The 21,981-nt window shown below is 43.2% G+C and overlaps 2 protein-coding genes across 2 annotated transcripts; one reads left to right on the top strand and one right to left on the bottom strand.

Moving 5' to 3' along the window:
- The first annotated feature begins 1,490 nt into the window (after nucleotides 1-1,490).
- On the top strand, nucleotides 1,491-4,543 carry ttc9c (tetratricopeptide repeat domain 9C). The gene is made up of 4 exons (XM_036548555.1): nucleotides 1,491-1,598; nucleotides 2,647-3,001; nucleotides 3,754-3,936; nucleotides 4,027-4,543. The coding sequence occupies exons 1-4, from the start codon at nucleotides 1,587-1,589 to the stop codon at nucleotides 4,185-4,187; spliced, it is 711 nt and encodes a 236-aa protein (XP_036404448.1). The 5' UTR covers nucleotides 1,491-1,586; the 3' UTR covers nucleotides 4,188-4,543.
- Nucleotides 4,544-5,308: 765 nt separating this feature from the next.
- si:ch211-168f7.5 lies at nucleotides 5,309-21,957 on the bottom strand. Its single transcript, XM_036548554.1, has 4 exons — nucleotides 21,239-21,957; nucleotides 9,770-9,938; nucleotides 9,156-9,383; nucleotides 5,309-8,178 (listed from the first exon to the last, which is right to left on the bottom strand). The coding sequence occupies exons 1-4, from the start codon at nucleotides 21,479-21,481 to the stop codon at nucleotides 5,711-5,713; spliced, it is 3,108 nt and encodes a 1,035-aa protein (XP_036404447.1). The 5' UTR covers nucleotides 21,482-21,957; the 3' UTR covers nucleotides 5,309-5,710.
- Nucleotides 21,958-21,981: the final 24 nt, after the last annotated feature.

The following is a 21,981-nucleotide window of genomic DNA, read 5'->3' as shown; positions in this document are numbered from 1 at the left end:
TGCTGGCAGTGTCGGTTAGGTTTTGGCACCCAGACTCGGACCAGTATAAGCTAGGTCTGCCATTTTTGTTGGGGTGATTGTGGCTATATGATGGCAGTGCTGGTTCAGTTTCAGCAGCCGGACCCGGACCAGTGTACTAGGGCCGATTCTGGGACGTCATTCAAACTGGGTTTGGCAAGAGTCTGGCAACAGTACTTGGGCCGAGTTATTTCTTCTGGCCTGCCGGATTTGGGCCATTATGGGACCAAACCATTTTGGCTACTTGGGTAGCAGGATCACTCATAGTCAATGTATAAGATGACTGATATCAGTAAGGATATTTTATTCTCATACTTTCCTATACACATAATACAGTACACAGCATATTCACCTTTAGCTTTGAAGCTACTTATGCTATTTTTGCTAAGCCTTTACAGGCTTTATAGTGCTAAATTACAGGTTTGTGGGGCAGTGTACTGGCATACCCACACAATTACACCTAATAAATGGTCCTAGGGTGTGATGTATATGTCGAACTAACCTCATTTGAACACAAAGAATGAAGATACATTTTTTATGATCTAAACGTATACTGAGCCTATAGCAACATTTATTCATTGTAGCCAATTTAAATTAGCTGTATCCTTCAGCCTGCAAAAATGTAAAGGCACAGTTATAGGCAGTGGGAGTGTTTTGCAATGGTAAATTCAATGGGTTTTCAGTATTTCTAATTGCATTGATGACAAGGGAATTTTATTAGTATGCTTGTCTGAAAGATATCAACTAAATGAAGTTGTGGATGAGTAATCTGCAATTAATTTAATTTAAGATTGCTGAGTGGGTGGGATGGAGGGGGCAGTTAAACATACAAAACTGATGTGAAAAAACTAAAATGCATTTACAAATATTACTCTGCTCACTCGTGCTGCTTCATCTAAACTCGTTTTATTTCTTTCCTTTCGTATGCCTGATACCTGGCTGTCAATTTGTCAGCAGTCCATGGCAACCGTAACCCGTGAGGTTATTTTAATTAATTTCACCATATTGCTGTTTTGAAACGTATAACAGCCAACGTTCAACAAATGCTCTCGGGCAAGCTGGTGTCGTATTGAAATCAATACTTTGAGTAGCAGGCCTATCTTTACCAGTATGTATGTACTGATTTATTGAGAAATGTAAAACGTTATTTTAGAGAGATCAGTACTGTAAAAGGCAGAGCTATGGCTGTGTGTATTCTGCTATGTAGCGGCTAATTTATTGATTTACTTACGGTAACATGGTATTTACTGTTGAGAAATGGTACACAACACGTATACGATACGTTTATCTGTGAGGATTGCCCTTTTCTCTGATAAGAGGTAAATCCGATTTCACCACAGAGACAGATTACCATAGTTTAACCGTCCGTCGTACTTTAATGGTCAAAGCGCGACAGCTCTTGCCGCCGATGACGTGTTTCCCCTCAAATGCTTCACCAGCTTCCGGGTCACGTTAGGGTGGGGACGGAAGCAGCGTGCTGAGTGAGTTGACGTTTGGTTTGCAGCGTTGACAGGGCGCTGGAAGAATAGAGGAGCAAACACTGTCCATCACCTTGGATATTTTACAAGATGGACAAAAAGGTGAATTTAAACTCCTTTCTCGAATGCTTTCAGTCATTTGCAAAACAAAGCTCGCGTTATTGCTTTCCTATTACGATGGCAGTCGTCGCACGCTAATGGAAATTCAGTGAAATAATTTATCCGGCTAAATCACCCTAGCGACCTAAATCACAGCTGCCGTGCTAACGCATATGAACACATAGGTTGCAGAGGTAGCTAACGAGTTAACGTACCATGCAAGAAATAAGAGGCAGATGTTACGTTAGCTAACAGGCTAGCCATACAAGCTAGAAATGTAGCCGTGATTGTCTTTTGGTATCTGCAGTACTTGCTTGCTGTATGTTTTTTTTTTTGCCATATTAGCCACCTTGTAATATAACTAACGCTAGTTAGACAATATTGTCTACCAGTCGCAATGTAAGATGCTTCCATCCACAGGTCGGCATTCATGTGCTGCGCTAAAAGCTTTGGTGAGATGTTTCGTAGCATCCGTTCCAGTTCTGTTAGATAGCTAATAAGCTAGGAATAGGCCTGAGAAGGAAAATTGCATAAACTTGCTTTACCTATCTGACTTCGCGCGTGGATGAATTCCCAGTGTAATCCTTTGATTTAAGTTCTTTCGCCCTTTACCGTTGTCTGTGTAGCAACAGTGGGCATGGGAGCCATTATACACCAACATTATCGTGGGATTTTAAGTCCCTCTGTTGACTTCTTGGTGGCTACAGCTGCTGTGGCAATTTAATATATCTTATTTTTGACAACTGTAGATAAGAACGAGTCAAAATCATAATTGTAGTTAGCTACTGTCGTGCAAAAATTAGATAAACAAAAGTTAATGAGAACAAAAGGGAAGCCATGTTTAGATGTTATGTCCACAGGGTGGAGGTTTCAGTTTATGATATGGGCCTGTAGTTGAGTACCCTTGAACAAAAGTACAAATCCAGATGTATAGGTAGAAATTAATAGACAAAATCACAGTGTTGGCCTATATGGCCTTTGACATGCAAAACTATGTGAGTGTAATGGACAATGGAAAAGGTGCTGTATCTGTTATATATCTGATAAACAGGAGCTGGAGTCAGTGATAACTGAAGAGGGACCAGCTCAAGAGAGTACCAATTCCATGCCTAGCTGCTCTGCCTCAATCGCAGGAGAACTTGGAGCTGTGGGGGGTGTCGGGTCAAAAGTGGATGCTCTGCTCCAGGACGCAATGCGGCTTAAATTGGAGGGGAACACTTGCTACCGCGAGAAGCGCGTCCGTGCTGCCATTGGACGATATCATCGTGCGCTTCTCCTCCTGCGGGGAATGGACTCTGAGGTGACAGCAGCGGTGAAGGGCTTCGGTCCCCAGGGGCCAGCTGTGACATCCGATCAGGAGGAGCTATTGAGAAACACACAAGTGGATTGTTATAATAACCTAGCAGGTATTACATTTTGGCCATTGTTGGAAGTTTGAATAGTTGTTCACTGGCTAAGATTGTGACAGGTTTTCAAACCCAGCAAAGCACATGAGGGTGAATAAAATGGCCCTTGGGACCTGATTTTGGGAATCAGTTAGCCAACTGATTGCTTTAGAGTGAAGGAACCTGACATAGCTGTACACCACCTAGACTGGGAGCCATGACAGGATCACCTCCAGTCAGTCTCTGTAATGTTGAATGTGAAGATGTGGGAATCTTTATTGGTATGAACTGAAACAGACAGAAAAAATTGTCAAGGGGGAAGACTCACCTTAAATGGGTCATCCAGACTCCATGGCCTTCCATTGCAAACATTTGCTTTGGATGTCACCACAAGGAATCTGCATGTGTTACAGGCTTTAATAGAAAGGTTTCAGCCTTAGTTACAGAAGTTATTGTTTTGTCTGTATGGGTTTGTAAAATTCATTATGAATTTTGTTGTTTTTGTGTGTTGTATTTTACCTGCACACTTGTTGTTCTGAAATATTTGTTGTTCTGCTTAGCAAATATACACTCCAATTGGGGAGCAACTAAAGTGTGCTGGTAACATTCTTACTCCTACTTTCCCATTTGCTGTACATGCAAGATACATTTGGATGTGCACATAATCCCTGTGCTCTGAGCTTATGTTGTGTATTATTATGTCATTTACCTTGATCTTAAATTCTGTAGAGAGTTAGTGGGACACACTATATAAACCGTTTTCTTCCTCTCAGCGTGCCTCCTGCAGAGGGAATGTGTCGACTACACTCGGGTTCAGGAGTACAGCCTGCGGGTGCTACAGTGGCGACCAGGCGATGTCAAAGCACTGTACCGAGCTGGAGTGGCCACACTGGAGCTGGGCGACGCACACAGTGCCCAGCACTACCTCACTCAGGCCAGCAGAGGGCAGCCTAATGGTAACTTGCTCGTCAAACATTGTGTACTGGCTTTGAAGTTGGGTGGGCGCTCTCTTAAAACCCTCCTCTCTCTCCCTCTTCTTTTTTCAGATGCAAATGTGAAGCGTTACTTGCGGCAGGCAGAGGAGAGGTTGACCAGTGACTACCAAAGGGAGAAAGCGTTATACATGGGCATGTTTGCCAAGCAGAGAGGGGAGGCTGCTGCGGATGTGTTGAAGACGGGGAGCAGGACAGCACATGAACAAGTATAATGTGAAAGAGTTTTCAGTTCTGGCTGAGAAAAAGACATGGGCTCATGCCAAAATTAAGGCAACAGTTAATGGAAGAAATGCTGGACAAGAGAAAACAGACTGTGGGTATTGGAAGTTAGAAATTAGATAATGAGAAGCTATTTTCAAAAATTTGGGGGGAGAGAGAGCTAAAAGAAAAAAATGGAAACACAGAGAAAGTAAAGAAAGCAGATAGTGACAGAAAGTGAAAAAGGAGCAATGCATAGCATGAAGTGTCTCATTATTGTTTATCTAAAAAACATTTGATGAAAACACTTCTGAGCTCAGGCCGTTTGTCTGATTCTTCACTTCGGTTGAACTCCACCCATGCGTCTCCAGAAGCGATATCATGTTATCATTTCTTACAACTGAATAAATATTTTTGAAAATACCATTGGTCACATTTTTTTGCATTCTGCTACATGCCTTTTTATGGTTCTGTACAGGCTTACAGGATATAAGCTTCCAGACACTCATTGATTATTAGTACAAAAAATAATTCATAGCTATTGTGCTTTCACACAAAGTAATTCAAGAAGTATCTGTTCAGTTGAAGATAATTGCTCCAAAAGTGTGTGTACATTTTGTATGTAAAATATAATTTGTATGCTTTTAATCCTCATGTGCAAAGACACAGAAGAAAAATGCAAATCTACACTAAGCAATTACAGCAATAACACTACAATGACACGTTTTGGTCAGAGCGATATTTTGGAGGCTTGGATAACAGGATCATGACACCTGTTGCTATGCTGGGAATGTGGAGGTGTAGTCTGAGAAAAGAACTGAGGTTTTGAGCCAGCAATTGCTTTCGTCCCACTTTAGTCCAGCTGAATTCCTTTATCTTGTTTTAATTATTATTTTTTTAAGTAGTTCTTTTTGACCACTGGAGTATTAAAAACAATGTTAAACAGCCTCTTTGAAATCAATATTCGTTTATTACAGTACAGTACAGTTTTATTAAACATGCTTAACATTTCTAGATATGAAAATAAATTCATGACCATTTTTTTCATGACATATCTTTATTAAGATTATTGTCCTTTCAAGTCACAACAACAACATTATTGTTTTAATTACATTCCTTCAAAAAAAACCACGACCCTGGCTTGGTCTGAATATCTTTGTTTCTCATCTGAACCTCTTTTGTTAGCTTTATCTCCAAATAGATTAGTTTCTGAATATGTATCTACCAGGTAAAGTACATACAGTAACAGAAAAGCACATGGACACACCTCGATTGATACACAGTGCACACGCACACGCACACCCACAGATCCACAGCACTGCATGCAGAGGCTACAACATTGGCGCAATGCGAGCCAAAGGAACACAAGCCAGATGGCTGGAAACCTGGCTGAACCTCCAAGCTGCCACAAGATGCACCACAGCCTAATAAGCATGGTTTCAATGCAGAGAATGAAGGAAATTGATTGGTGGATAACCACAGACATGCAATGTTTGAAATGCTTCTTGAAAGTGATTGTGCTTCGCGAGACATCGGCTCACTTCCTCAGACTCTGGGTTTTGAAAGTGAAAGGCTTGACAGAGCTGAAGACCCTTTTCCCTAGGTCGCGGAAGGAACGTGTGCGGTGGATGTGGGTCGGGGGTGGAGGGGGCGAGAGGGATGGAGAGGAAAGTGGAGACAGGGAGAGACAGCTGCCCTCCGGGCTCTGAGACCGGGAGAGGTGGAAGAGGCTGGCTGTGGAGGACAGGCGCTCGTCTTCACCTCCTCCCCCGAAAGCTTGGGCCTCATCCAGGCTCAGGACATGCGAACTGTGTCCTAGCCCTGCTCGGGTGATCTCTAGGGAGGACACCCACTGCTGCCGGCGCTCCCTGGCATCTTGCTTGGTCGACCGATGGTCCAACACTCCCTGGGACTCGCTGCGAAACAGCACACCTGGTCGGTGGCTGCCCCAACCTTTCCCCTTCTGTTTTGAGGGGTTGGCCTTCTCACCCTCGTCCTCCATCCTTCCCTTTCTCACTTTGCCGGAGGATTTTTCTGGCTGACTGCTCCACTTCCCTCCATCTTTCTCACTGCCACTGGCCCGGTCCTTTTCTTTACCCCCAAACAGCCCTTCAAGCCTCTTGCAAAAACTTGGCCCTCGTTTTGGGGCATCCTTGAAGCTGCCTTCTCTGTGATCCTCCCACCTGCTGCAGTTCTCTTTCTCTGCAAAGCTGCTTACTGTCGACGCTCTCACCAGCTCCCGGGATGCATGCTTGCCTTGGTACAGCCTCTCGCCCTCTGCCCTCTGCCACCCACAGCCTCCTGACCCCCATCCTGCTCCTGGCTCCTGCCTCAGGGACCCACCCCTCAGCCTCCAGTCCCCCTCCAGGGGGGACCTGTGCACATGGAAACGTGGGAGGGAAGACTGGAAGGGGGAATTGCGGTGGAAGACGGAGAGGGCAGCCAGCTTGAATGGAGAATGGGAGTGCAGGGGAGACACCGAGTGGGTTGTGGACTCGGGTGAAGGCTTAGAGCAATGGGAATCGGTGAGGGAGTTGGGGGGAGGTTGGGTTTGGAGGTGAAAGAGGGTGTGGGGTATAGGATGAGCCAGGGCAGAAGGGTGACAGTCAAAATGGGTAGTGGGCGTGCCCTGTCTGGTGTAGGTGGGGCCACAGGAATGAATTTTGTGTGTGGTCTGGCCTTCTGAGAGCACTGGGGGGCTGAACAGGGGTAGATGGGAGTCCAGTTCTGACTGTGGGCAATGGACAGAACTGGCCTGCAGCGAGACATTCGAGTGGGAAGCAGACCGATCTGACTCCGGTGGGTGGGAGTGGGAATGGGAAGATGGGCTCGGAACCAGCGCCCCCTCTGATGTAGCCCCGCCCCTCTCCTCCTCGGTCTGGAAGCAGTCTTCATCCAACTCCACTCCTTCCTCCAGCAGCCCCACCACGACTGACCGCGGCAGCCCGGAAACCCGTGATATCTCACAAATCTTGGCTGAATCCTCATTAACTTTAGGAGACCCCTCACAAACTTTGGCCAGGGTTTCCGCCGCCTCCTCTTGCGAAACACTGCTCCAGTCCAGGGAGTGCGAAAAGCCCTGTGGGCTGAATCTGGTTCCCTTTATCTCCAGTGATCCACGGTGATTCACCGGACAGGTAGATATCCTCTTCCTGCCCCTCCAAGCCGACGACATCGAGAGGGAGGTAGAAGAGGTGGGGGGACGAGGAGTAGGGGTTAGGGGATCATTGTCCTGGTAGTCACATGACCCCATCGCTTCCTTCGAATTGCTGGAGTTCAAACTTGTATTTGTATTCAAATTTGGACTTAAATTCAACTTCAAATTCAAGTGAAAACTTAAATTCAAATTTTCTCCATTCAGGGAGGGCAAGTTACCCAGATTGATGGAGTTCCTGCAGTTGCCTCCTCTCTTCCCCATCCCGCTCATGCTAACACCCCCAGAGTTTCCAAAGAGAGACTGGCGGTGTGTCACACTACTCGCTGTCAAAGTGGAGGATGTACTGTGGCTGTCAAAAGATGTCAATGATTGGCTAGAGCCGTGTACAGCACCTGAGCTCCATTTCCAAGAACCTTGCCTGGAACTTGAGTCTGTGGTGGACCTGGAATGGTACTGGAGAACCAGCTTGGAAATGTACTGATCCAGTTGCGAGGGCCTGGAGGAGGCTGGTGGTCGTGTCAGGGTGGGTTCTTGGGTTTTGGGGGCATCAGTTTGGGGCTCATCATCCTGGATTACTTCTGAGCTGGAGGGCAGGTTTGAGAGTGGGGGGGGGGGGTCCTGAGACAAAGTGAAGAGAGGGCTTTGAAGGGCCACAGCATGCAGTGGACTGGGGTAGGCGTACACCTCTTTAGTCTTGCGGGACACCAAGTTGGAGCAGAATTTGGGGTCCAGTTGAAGTGAGGAGTAAAGGGAATCATCAGGCAGAGGGTATGACGACCCCTGCTGTGACTCATTCTGGCCAGGGCAAAGGCCAGACAAGAACAGGAGGCCATTGACTTCGAGGTCCCCTGTAAAAGTTAAGAGCAAGGGTTAAACTGTATGGTTTGACATGAACAGCCAACAAGAGATCCAAGCCCCTGCTGATGCATGGACATACATACAGTGTTTTTCATGTTTATTAATACTCCTAAACAAAATCACAAAAATGTATGTAATGGATTTTTTTCTGCTTAATTTTTTAAAAAAATTATTATTACTTTATGTCTCCCCCACGCCCTTTTGGAATTGGTAACTATACTAATTTTTAAAAACAGCGGTGAAGTGAGACAAACGAAATCCTCTGATACATTCATACACAGCCAAATGCTATTTTTCACTACAATAGTCCATAGTACTCAGTACAACAGATCAAACACTCACTGCAGAATAGGCTGATTCCACTGATGTCAGCTGAGTGTTAGCATGGCAGATCGCAATTCATATTCTTTACAATGGATTTTATTCCAGAAAATATGAGGGTCACCCTGCTTTTTAGAAGTTTAGTGGAATGATGAGTGATGCAAAGGCATCTGAAGGCTTCCTCTTTCTCCGAGGAATACGAGAAGGCACACAGAGCAGATTCATTAGTACCATGCATTATCATTCTCAATGTTTGACACAAAACCCAAAATAACTAACATACATAACGGTGGACTAAACAGAACCACATTGGAAAGTTGCCTGACAGAAAAAAGATTTGATTAACCAAGGGTCCTTGAATGAAGCATATTAATGTGACCAAAACACAGAAGGAAAAATTCTGTTTATCATGAAACCCTGAAATTCCAACTTGCCAACTGAATACCATTTAAGTGTTAACTGTGTTTCAGTGCCTAAAAGCAAAAATGAACAGTCTACATCTAGAAGAAATAGGTCTGTAATAAGACCCCAATTCCACCAGTAGAAATAAATTTAAAAAGAAATTATGCAATTTCAGTAGTATTGGGTAAGAGCATCTGTTAACTTAATGGAAAATGTGAAGCAAGCTCTCACTGAAATCCCTCACCTGTAGAGACAGGTCTCCTCTCTCCCTTCTCTGTCACTGTGTTCTGGCTTGGCAGCTGTCTGCCCTCCTGCCACTGAGAGATGCTGTGATCTGCAGAGCGAGGCCGGCAATCCCAGGGTCCCCAGGTGCCCCTGACCCCGGCAGGCCCCCCCGCTGTCCCCTGTGCCCCTTCACTGCAAACGGAGCAGCAGGAGTCTGACAGGGAGCTCCCACTCACCGAGTAGAAACCTGCAGGACAGAGAAAGAGGGAGGCAGGAGCGCAGAGAAAGAAGGGAAAGAGGAAAACAAAGGCATTGGGGCAGGGGAGAGAGGGGGAGGAAAAAAAAGGAATCAGAGAGTAGAGGAAGGGGGGCAAGGGAAGGGTTAATGTTCACAGGACATTGAACAGAGAAAGATGAGTCAGTGTGAGAGCACGACTGGCAGCAAGCGTAGGCCTGCTGAACAGCCCTAAGTATCACAGCATGTGAGGAATGTTGCAGGCATACTGACATGCTGCAGTTGCACAGAAAGGTCGCAGTTGCACAAACGTTGCAGCTGCACAGAAATGTTGCAGCATTCAAGAAAGATCACAGTCACACAAATCATGCTCATACAGACAACACTGGGACCCATACCTGAGCTGGGCCTAGAGTCACAGTCCAGCTGGGGTGCAACTGACAGTTCAGGGGTCGGGGGAGACAGTGGGTCCGACAGGATGTCCCAAGACAGGGTGGACCAGCGGGACTCCAAGCCATCACCGAGACCCTTCAGACAGGGCAGTGCAGACTTGGAGGGAGACAGAATCTGGGGGCAGACAACAGGGACGTTTATCCACCATTACCAGCCAGTGTAGTCATCAGCTGCCTTGGCGTCTAGGCTGCTCACAATGCCAAGCAAGTATCTCAGTGGTGATTCACATGAAGAAACACTGAGGCTGTATTCAAAACCGCCTACTGCATACTGTGTACTGTGTACTACACAAGTATATACTACATACTGCATGCTATTTTTCAGTGTAGTACCCAGTATGTGACCATTAGTGATTACATTTGTAGTATGTTACATTGTTGCATGAAATCATTGTGAGTTTAGAAATGTCCAGATTTCCTTGTGGTGTTTTCCAGTTTGACGCCACTAGCATTCTCACGAGTGAAAAGTATTGACAAGTTCACGAAAAGTATTTGCGAGTTGTTGTATTTTCAGGTTTTTTCTTTTCAATGTCTTACCTTTCGGTGGTACAGGCACATAATGTGGCACAGAGGACAAGAAGGGCTGCTACAGAAAAAAAAAAAAAACATTTTGGCCGTGATATTTGAGTATGAATACAATTTAAGCAGCCTACACTGCTAGCTTGCAAGTTTAACTTTTTATGGTGTTACACCTGTTAGGCTATATGTCGTCAGATAAGTAAAAAGGTAAAAATGTATATGAAACTTCATGAATAATTAGGAATAAAAATGTTTTTTTATGAATAAAAAGATTTTCTGTTTAAAAACAATTGATAGTTTAATTACAGATGTCATACAGTTTTTTAGTCATTTACATGCAATGGAATTACAAAGGATCATAATCAAGTCAATCAATTATAAGTGAATACATAAAGTATGAATATATTATAAATATATACAAATAAATATATGCCTATATAAATACAGCCGTCTTGTTGTCCGCCATGTTTTTCAACTTTTTACCCTCAAAATTACCTGAGACGTCTACAGCCGCACTTCCTTATGGGATATAGCAGGCAAGGTAGACTGGTCTGATGCACAATGGCAATATTTTTCCAAATCAGTATGTCATCCGGGTATCTTTGGCGTACTGGAAATTTCATTTTGTTTGCGTACTGTATACTACATACTACATTTGGTCAAAATCAGTATACACTGGTAGTATAGTATGCGGTTTCGAATACAGCCTGAGTAACTATTTCAACAACCAGAACCAACTCAGCTCAGGTCCTCCAAAATGTGTCCCTAACCCCACCAACAACCAACCAACTCACTCACCCACTCACCCACTCACCCACTCACCCACTCACTCACTCACTCACTCACTCACTCACTCACTCACTCACTCACTCACTCACTCACTCACTCCGCACCCCCAAATTAACTGGAAGGCAAGCCAGTTCCTGTGAGACAGGATTAATCCTCAGCAAGCACAGAGAGACAATACAGGTGACTCATGTTGTTTTAATGAAAGGAGGTGGGGGGGAGGGTGGTTTGAAGAAGAAGGGGAAAGGAGTTGACAGAATGCTTTCTGCTTTTTCTCTGACAGATGGAAGACAAAGACAGTGGGGGATGGATAGAGAGACAGAGAGAGAGAGCGGGGGGGGGGACTGCCCAGTTAGAGGAACCACAGGGAGAATGCAAGTCAAAGACCCCCCACTCCAGAAAATAACTGCCGCCCCCAATCCCTCTCTCTTTCTCTCTCCTCTCTCTCACACATCGCCCACACGCTGAATCTCCAGGAGAGAAGCTCTAATCTCATATTCAGTATGTACACACATACACACAAATGCACATTAACACAAACTTACTAACACCTACACCTGTACACACATCTACACACACACAGATGTACCGTGTGCCTACACATACAGTTCAATAACTGCCACGCACATACAGTACACATACTCCTCCCTACACACAGCCCCCCAACACAACCTAATAAAACAGCACCACACCATCCTCCATTCTGATATGTTTCCATATCTGTTTATTCCATGTTATCTGCACTGCCATGTGGTCCTGTGTATTTTTTATTACATCTGGGTGTATGGAATAAATTGACAAACTGTTTACAAATAGTTAAAGTCTGTCCCAGACGAATTATGAAAAATAAAAATATGAAAAACACAAGCCCCGTCATGAGCAAGTGAAATGCAAAATAGCCAAACACTCCACAAATGCCATCAATATTCATTCATGGATTAATGGTAACCTATGCAAATCAACTTGGATGACTAAAATACAAATAAATAAATGAATAAATAATACTCACGGTAGAAGCCGAAACAATAGTCATGTAAAAATGACTGCTTTGAACAAGAGCTGTAAGATTTGAATAGCTACTATAGCTTGTCAGCTGTATAACAGATTTGGTTAGCATTACTAATCTATTGCCTATAAACCAGAGGACTGGTTTTGATCTTAGGCTATATGATGGATGAAGAGTTCACTGAACAGTCTCAGCTGAAAGGGCTGCAGTTGAGTCCATCCAAGCCATCAGGGTATGTGTCATGAATAAGCCCTGTATTTTGAGGCACCGGTGGAAAATGGTTACAATCAACTCCAAGTCATGAAAGCCCATGTAATTTCTGCATGGAAGTCCCCCTGCACAGATATGAAGGGTGCTTCCATCTTAATGTTCACTACTAGGTATGTTTTATTATGTGATTGCACTACATATTGCATAATTGTGCATGATTTGTATATTTATCAGGTTTATGATAGATGCTGTGAGTAAAAAAGGATGGACTGGCAAATACATATTGGATGGATGGATGATTATTATTGTTATTAATGGTACTAGCTGTAGTTGCAATAGCAGTAGTAGTATCATTACCATTGTTACTACTAACAACAATAATACTTGATAATGATGACAAAGGGCTCCTGCCTTCAATGTCTAACCCAAAATCAAACACATGAAAGCACAACATGAACCCAGCATACACAGAACAGGTCAAAGCTAGGGCTGGGCAGTATATCGACTTTTTAAGGTACATAGATATCTAACAAGATATAGGATGAGACAATACTGTTTATATCGATATAGTTTGATGTTACGTTACATAATCCGTTTCTTCTGTAAAGCCGTGTTTGCATCTCTCCTCTCTCACACTCTCTGTGCAACCCCGCCCCCACTTTGCGTCTGTGTGCAAACCCGGTGTTCTGTCGATTTGTCCTACCTTATGGAAATGTCCTACTGTAGTATAGATTGATAGTCATATCTATCGATCTTTACTACCCTATCGGGAAATACTACCGCAAGTAGGTTGTGCTACCTTAGAAGCCAAAAAAGTCAGTCATTCTTTTTTTTACCTTATCAGAAAATGGTTCTAAGCTAATTACATTATGGCTTTCATTAATTCATCCAAAAGCAATTTCGAAAATGCTGTCAAGTAAATTTTAATAATAGGCATAGCCTAGTTACAGTTTATGTGATGGATAAATTGTATGTATTTCGACAGTCTAGTTTACATGCTGAAATGTAAATCTGTAGTCTAGTTTGTCCATCAACACACTCTAATCAATACCAACGTAAAACTTTAAGTAGCATATTTTGATATTCTAAACCTTGTCAGAAAAGACTACCAGGATATAACTATGTTTTGTTATATTCTGAATGTTCTGATAGTCTGAATTACCTTATCAGAAAGTGCTACCAACATAAACCTATTTTTATTTAATATATGCTATTTATTTTAGATATTTTTTCATTTACAGACAGGGTAGGCCTGTTGTTATTTTTTGTTCGGTTTACATTTTTATTGTTATTTGCACAGCTGTGTGTTTTTTTAAGCAGGAGAGGAAAACCTGTAATTGTACTCTATTTTAATCAGTCTGTTATTGTTGTTGAAAACAACTGAAGGAGCATTCTCAGAGATAGCCTATATTAAATAAGAATAGCCCTATTTATTTTATATAATTTTTCATTTACATGTTTTGCAGCTGTATATTTTCAAACTGGGAAGGAAACCCTGTCTTTGCATTTTATTTTGATCACAGTCTGTTTTGATAAAAGACTGTGGCTGTGACTTACAACTGAACATTTAGCCCACTGCGTAGAAAGTACAGATATATATATTGTGTATCGCCATTCAGCCTAAAAATACAGAGATATGATTTTTGGTCCATATTGCCCAGCCCTAATACAACCACGTCCAAAGAAATGAGCATTTCTCTCTCACTAAAACAGCCCCTTATATTCATTCAGTGGTTCACTACATTTCAATTGTGGCAACTTCCTGAGGAGGGAGCGAGTGTGAAAACAGACAGCGGTATGCTCTCCTGCAGTACCGGCAATGATTCCTACAAAGTCTTTATTACATTGTTTAGGTATATTCAGACTGAAACATGGATGAGTTATGGTGACTAACCAATTCTTTCTCTCCTGGAACAACCTTCTTGGCCCTTTTCAGTCTGGCCTAAAGCTTAACCTGGCTTAGGGTGTACTCACACTAGGCAATCCCTACCGTGCCCGAGCACGTTAGATAGCTAACGTTAGCATCGGTTATGCAACGCAGCGATTTTCAGTTAATCGTGCTGCACGTATAACAAGATTTTTACGGAGGCAGCTGACGTTGAGGGAGGAATTTGGAGCTGCTTTACTTGCAGACTATAATTCACGTTCATCAATAAGGTGAGAACCAGACCCGTTATTAACCCAAATATTCTCGAATGAATTGAAAAGTGTATACTATCCAAGCAGTGATAGAAGATGCTTGTTGTTGCAATGATGACAGTAGCGCACACACAAGTAGTAGCCCTAACTGGTTAACATTAGCTAACATTATTGTGATTAGACTACTGTAATCTCACACAAAATATTGGTCTGTCCCTTAGCATAATGACTGAAACGTCAGCTACCTCTGTAAAAATCTTCTTGTATGTGCAGCACGATTAAATGAAAATCGCTGCGTTGCATAATCAATAAATCTATAAGGCATGTGAGAGGGCCGTGTCTCACTCCAAATAAAAGCTACAAAATAAGTATGTGACGGAGTGCCGTCACTACGGTTGAGTATGTGCTCTGACTGCCATACCAACGAGCCTGGCTCTTTGGCGTCGCGGTCAAAGTCGCATGTTTGGTACCCCGTAGACCCGGGTTCAAGGCCGGGCGGGGTGACTGCTCTTGCCCTTTGCGACAAATGGTGTCAGAAGTGGGATGGCTGGCTGTGAGGCCATCGGAGGTGTGCCCAGTGTGTGAGCTGTATGAGGGACCCCCGGTGTGAAGGACCCTAGAGATGGGTGAAGCACGGTGTGAGAGACCCCAGAGACGGGTGAAGCACTGGTGAGTGGGGCAGCCTGGGATGGGAGAAGTATGGCAAGAGAATGCGTGAGGGATGCCATGGTGCGTGAAGCGCATGGGCGCGCTTCCCGAAGGGGAGGGCAGTGTGATGGAGCGCCATCACTAAGGTTGAGTATGTGCTCTGACTGAGCCTGGCTCTTTGGCGTCACGGTCAAAGTCGCATGTTTGGTACCCCGTAGACCCGGGTTCAAGGCCGGGCGGGGTGACTGCTCTTGCCCTTCGCTACAAAGTACAATCATGAACTCCATTGTGCTGTGCAAGAGCGCTTTTATTCAACACAAAAAGTTGCATCGTGATGACGTAAGCATGCTCGGGCCCGGAACCTTAAGGGCAATGTGAGCGCAGGCCAATTGTGCTCAGGCACGGTACAAGGCAACCGGGCCTAGTGTGAGTACGCCCTAAGACCAAGATGCTTTTCATCCCATTCAGGTCCTCCCTGTTTCAAGACCTCTCCCTCAGCCTAGAGTCTACAAGCCTTATCAGCCTCAGACCCCACCTCTTCAGACTGCATTCTTTTCTACCTCAATCCCTGCCCCTAACACCTGTTGTTTGTAGTACTTGCTGTTTACTTTACATATAGTATTATAGTATGTGTTTTGGATTCTGTGATCTTGTGACTGATGTATGGGAGTATACCAGGCTTCCCTTTCCCAGTCAGGTTGCACAAGTTAATTTAGGGTGGGGCTTGAATAGTGTTATGCTTACACTCACTGCTCTGGGAGTGTTTAGCCTGGTATGACACTGTTTCTCATTCAACTTGAATGGATACACTTATGTTCTGTTGTGCTGGAATTCGCTCTGGATAAGACTGTCTGCTCTGAAAGATTCTGAAATTAAATCAAATGAAATGAAATAACCTCAGACATCTCAGTCACAAAGAGTGATACCTGATATGAAATATTATATAGCAAGCATTGCAGCCATTCATGACCCCTGTTGCATCGGGCTTATGGAACTGAATCTTTATTGCTAAAATTCAGTTGCAAAGAGGGGAAATTTTTCAAGGGTGTCAGAGGAAAAAAATAGTAAGTGCTAACTCCTATCACCCAGGTGTTGCTGCAAATGGCAGGTGAGGGAGGTGAATTCAACCCTTTGGTTGAAACACTTTGGAATCCTTCAATGAAAATGTACTGTACTGATGGCTGTCATTATCTGGCACATCTTCTCTGCGGTAATGCCCTCAGCCTGTGAACATCAAACAGTTAAGCCGTGAACACACAGAAACGTTTATTTCATTGTGGCAGAGAGTAGCACCACAGGGGCAGGGGGAGGTAGAATGACAGCTGAGGGAGACAGATACAGAGACAGAAACCAGGATGGAAAAAATATATGGAGGGGAGTGGGCCTTATGTGAAAAGCAGCCTCTCAATTTAGGCACAATACCGATTTAATTGAGTGTTACTTAAGTTGCATTACATTACATTATTGGCATTTAGCAGACATTCTTACCCAGAGCAACTTACATCAGTAACAATGTTATCCATTTATACAGCTGGGTATTTACTGAGGCAATTTGGGGAGAAGTACCTTGCCCAAGGGTACAACAGCAGTGCCCCAGCAGGGAATGAAACCAGCAACCTTTTGGTCATGAGTCCTGCTCCTTAATCGCTATGCTACATTGCTGCCCAGTTTTTCCAGTATAGTTCCTACGTTCCAAGTTTCACTGTTATGAACTCGCACATGCACACAAAAGCACACATGTACACACTTACTAATATATGTAGGTGTAGGTGCAGTGGGTTTGCTGTAAAAATAAGGCTGAAAAACAAATGACTCATTCTGATTTCAGAAGCCAGCTGCTCAACTCGGGCGCTTTAGGTTGTAATTCATATGCAGAGAGATAAAAGAGATGTAAGAGAGACATTCACCTTATGCGCCACATTATATTTTTGTCCTCTCATATTTACATTCCCAAAATTCACATTGCCAAAAGTTGGTCCCAGTTATCACAGATCCAGAAGAGCAGAGATGGATTATTTAAACCCATCTACGTAAGTGTAATTTTTGAAGCAATTAAAGCAACTGCCAAGTCTCAAGAGGTTAAATTAGGTCTTTCAAAGGTATCACAATGAGTTTTTTGTAAATTCAGTTGGATTTTGTTTATAAAATTAATTTAAGGCCGAAACAGCATTTTAGGTATGCAATACTGACATGACAAATGCATAAAGCATACTAAAATTACATGTTACCTTTTCAGATGAATGACTATATGCATGTAAAAGAGTGTTAAACTACCCCCAAAAAAGCTAACTGACAGTGTCTCAGTCACATCACCTTGATTAGCTCCTGGGTAAAACTTTGAAAAGATTTTCATTCTGCGTAAAAGTCAAGTGGATTCGTTTGACTGCCTTGACATCATCTGCAATGACGAAGAGCGCAAAAGCACAAACCCAGAAACAAAACACAACTTGTCTTGTACAGGATGGTAGGTACACTAAAACAGTGTAGCAAATCTGACACTTTCAAGCACCCTGTAAAGTGTTGAACCACAGCCTGCAGTACATTGCTGTTAGACTCTTCCAGGCGCCTGAGTGGGCAGCTGTAGTTGTGACATCATTAACACCAGGCGACGGCTTCTTCGGTCGTTGTGTAACAGGATCACATGCAAATCAGGAAAGTGTTAGCAGGAAGGTGTTTCGGATGTTACATAACGTCTTCTACCACAGGGATTTGTGTGCCTTACCCTATTCCTCTTTACAGCAACCAGAAAAGACAGATTTATCTAGGAATTCTTGCAGGGCTGCCCCCGACTAAAGATTTCCCTAGTCAACTAGTAATCGTTAGTTCAAGCCATTAGTCGACTAGTCGCTGCACGTTTATGATATTAATTTAATTATTTAAATATATATTGATTATTTTTTGGGGCATCAGAAAATGGTTTAAGTTCCAGGGCTGAGAAAGAATTTTATAAGTAACATTGTTAACACTGTGCTACCTTACAGAGAAATACAAAACCGTAATAACGAGCCTTTAAAATATAAATTTTACAAGCGCAAGCACACAGTGAGCCGTCTGTTAACGACGATGCTAATGGCAAAAATGGTAATAATTCTGAATGTGTCGGAACAACCAGCAAGGAGACTGAACAAGGCTGGGAGAAAATCGCTGTGTTACTTTCGCCACGTGTTACTTTTGTACCGGCTCTCCCCTACATGTTTCAGATGATAAGTCATGTTTGAGGTAGGTTAAATACCAGTGGCACACCTTTAGGACATGTATTAAGTAACCAGGGTGTTGTGACATTTAGCTATGACATTTCTAGCATGATGTATAACATTTCCTCTGTGAAGTGTTTACAATGCTTTCTGGGCAGTGGCTTTTGCTTTGTAAGGACTGGGAGGTATTTGATACTCCAGATATTTGAATAGATGGAACAATGGCTTTAAGAGTAGACTCTGCTCAACTGCTCAATCTGCAGTTGAGCTCATTTCATAGGTCTCGCCATGTCTGTTCCTGCTCAAGTGACATATGAAGAAAGGGGATTTGATCCAATGTAACAAGATAAATGAACCTAATTTAGAATTTATCAGGTAAATTGCTCAAATTAGGCAGCTGAAGACAATGGTGCACACTAGTGCTGAAACTAATGACTATTTTGATAGTCGAATAATCTATCGATTATTGAAATGAATAATCGACTATTTTGATTATGAATCGCACAATTACTTAATGGCTCATTTATCTATTGGCTTTTGAATTTAGCTTCAGGCTGTTTTAGGCACATGCTAACTAACAATGAAGACAATAAAGATGAGAACTTCGTTCAAAAATACGTCTTTTAATGAATGGTTACTAGGACTAATTCAGTGAGGGCAGTTGCTTGCTGGGGAGTACAAGTCTGCTTCTTTTGAAGAAAGCCATCCATGGTAGCATTATGAGATCCAAAAAACCCATAACTCGTTTGAATTAATTTGAATGCAACCCACACTGGGCATGCACGCATAGACATGAGTTGTAGAAATCTTTCGTGATTTAGAAAGTATCAAATTCTCCGGTGTTCTCTAAACTTGTGTACTCAGCACCAACACTCCAGCCATAAACGTCGCCATGACAACAATGCTACATTTAAGCAGAGAATTTCTAAATAGCAGACAGGCTCTGGTTTAACATTGTAAAGTTAGGCACATTTGGAATGTGAACAGGATTGTTGTGAATAATAGGTTATTATTTGCTACACTGTATGTTGAATGTCATTAATAATTTATTGATCAAGAGAAAATGTATTTCAAAATAGAAAACGTTACAGCTCATAATGTGAAGTAACATGGCTTTTAACATTAACATTAGCTATACTAGCTAGCTAACTAACGAGACGAGTCTTCATCCAGAGAGCCAACGTGTTACCTCTTCAGATGCTTGAGTATAACTGATGCGCTCCCATGCCAGGCAAGGTAAGGTTTGCAAATGTTGCAGTTCACAACCTTCTTGGCAGAGTTAACCCTTTCACGTTTAGCACGTATGCTAAAACCAGTGTGATTAGAAAACTAGATTGGAAAAATTCTAGCTAATTTTAGCGGAAACAGCAATTTAACATTAAAAAATATAGCAAATGCTAACTGAAAACTATGAGAAGCTTAATAACACTAATGAAAACATAACAAACCATGTAACATAACTCATGCGCTACATAGCATAAAAAACAAGTTACGTGCGAAAGGGTAGAGAGTGAAATGCTGCCACACTTTTGAGGTCTTTGGTCGTGAAAGGTGTTGCCTTCTCTATTGTTCACTCCAGTAAAGCAACATAGCTTAGGCTACATGTCTGAGCATTCCGAGTCAACACGAAAAACACACGCGATGTCACCAACTAATCGACAATTAAATTCATTGGCAACTATCGATTTTAGTCGACTATGTTGATTATTCATTGCACCCCTAGTGCACACCACAAAAAATCAGGCTGATCAAGATTTGTGGCATTTTGCACAATTTGCCACCAAAGAAATATTCATTAAAAGTGCTCCCAGATGATGCAGGATCAGTGATCTGCAGATTAACAGTTCATGTCACATACTGAGCAGAGACCAGTGGGGGTACAGAGTAGTAAACAAGGGGGTAGATATCAGTTCAGATCAGGCTTGACGGGTTGTCATTTCATCAGAACCTTTCATCCTGTCATCATTACACCTGACCAGCATCAATCATCACATTTGAAGGACATTCTTGAGGAAGTGGAGGCTCCAGAAACAGGCTCCCCACCTCCTGGTATAAACATCAGGGAAGAAATACAACTCTACCTGCTATCTCCACTGGTCCTCTGGTGATGAGCAGAGTACGGCATTTTACTCTAGTGCATGCCCTCATTTTGAGTCACAGATCGATTGACCCCAGTCCAGGGGTTTATTCAGCAATCTTCATATCAACGGCACTCCCAGAACTATGAATGCAGATTACATGGTGCCCTTAAAAATGATATATATACATATAAATCATATCTAAGAATTGAATGGTTACTTACTCTGTTGTGATTACAAATGACTCTCTTAGAGCTGAGAAGCCATGATTGGGAGAACTAGTTGTACACACACACACACACACACACACACACACACACAGTAAGGTAAGGCCGTGCTATTCAGGGTTCATTCACCAAGGTTCATGGAGCTGGGCCATCCCTGACACCGTGATTAAATCATCTGTGAAATGAAATTATAGATTCTGAGTGGGCTCACATCTTGGAGGACATTACACAGATCCACATGAAGGTGTGCATGCCCTAATACAAGGGGTCCAGCTGGGGTCTTCACTGATCAGGCCTACACCAAACAGTCAACTAACAATCATGTGGCAGCAGGGCAACATGTTTTTGGTGTGTGCCTGTCCATGAGTGCATATGTGCAATAAAATACTACTGCATGGTGAAAGCCAGACTAATATAAATCACCCACCGCGCGGTTGGAAGGATAAGTTCTTATCTAGGCAAATCTGCTTTCCGTGGCATTCTTATATCTCTTATTAAAAAGCTTCATTGATCTCCCATAAATCTCTCTTTAAATCCCATTCCCATCTGTTCCGTGTGTGGCCTACTTACTGCACAGTGACATCCGTACGAACCATCTCCACACTGACCTGTTGCCTGCGAGACCTAGCGGCGCCGTCGGCGGAAATCCACCCGCTGCTTTCCCGCTGCTGTGTGATGGACGTATCGGCAGTCTCTCTTCGCCCCAGCACCGTCTCAACCATTTCCCAGTGTCGGAACCTAAGGAGCTCTAACTCTACTATACCAGCCAGACTCGCTTTTAGACGCTCTCCGATCCGAACCCGTTCGCTTCCGGACCACAGCGAGTTCATGCAACCACGGCGACCGGCCATTATTAAGCAGTGCTCGTGTCTTGGCAGAAGCTACAGCCCGATTAACGGAGAAATGAGGAAATGAATCCGATCCAATGCAGCCTTCGTCAATGCAGCTCAAATGCTCCGAGGACCTTGATCATGTCGAATCTGTAGTTAGCTTTATAAATAATCGATATATTTCTTTCTCGCTGGGGCATAAGTAGCCATTCAATTTTGGAAATAACGATAGGCATCCAACTTTATAATCCAACGAAATACAATCAATCGATTTTGTTTCCGGGAAGCTAAAAACCACTCTCGTCTTGATGAATTCACCTAGAATTTTCAACCTCAGTGAGGATTACTGGCATATTCATGCGCTGGGAATGCGTTTCAACACCCGCTCTGAATAACCCACCCTCTGCTCCCTCGTCTCCCTCAGATGTGTTGATCCCAGAAACGAAGCAAGCAGCAACGTTTAACATTTGGGGAAAAAAATGTTTAGGGGAGTGGCGATAAATCCTAAACTCCGGTGTCAT

This window comes from Megalops cyprinoides, chromosome 16, assembly GCF_013368585.1.
Source record: "Megalops cyprinoides isolate fMegCyp1 chromosome 16, fMegCyp1.pri, whole genome shotgun sequence".
NCBI lineage: Eukaryota > Metazoa > Chordata > Actinopteri > Elopiformes > Megalopidae > Megalops > Megalops cyprinoides.
Note: the sequence above shows the minus strand (reverse complement) of the source record. Positions and strands in the feature narration are given on the sequence as shown.

Bases quoted from the DNA above. Each gene is read 5' to 3' on its own strand.
- ttc9c (XM_036548555.1), top strand. The intron at 3,002-3,753 runs GTATTACATTTT...TCTTCCTCTCAG, and splicing joins TTGTTATAATAACCTAGCAG to CGTGCCTCCTGCAGAGGGAA. The intron at 3,937-4,026 runs GTAACTTGCTCG...TTCTTTTTTCAG, and splicing joins CAGCAGAGGGCAGCCTAATG to ATGCAAATGTGAAGCGTTAC.
- si:ch211-168f7.5 (XM_036548554.1), bottom strand. From the start codon at position 21,481: ATGGCCGGTCGCCGTGGTTGCATGAACTCGCTGTGGTCCGGAAGCGAA. The intron at 9,939-21,238 runs GTCAGTGTGGAG...GTCTGCCCCCAG, and splicing joins CTAGGTCTCGCAGGCAACAG to ATTCTGTCTCCCTCCAAGTC. The intron at 9,384-9,769 runs GTATGGGTCCCA...TCTGTCCTGCAG, and splicing joins TGACTCTAGGCCCAGCTCAG to GTTTCTACTCGGTGAGTGGG.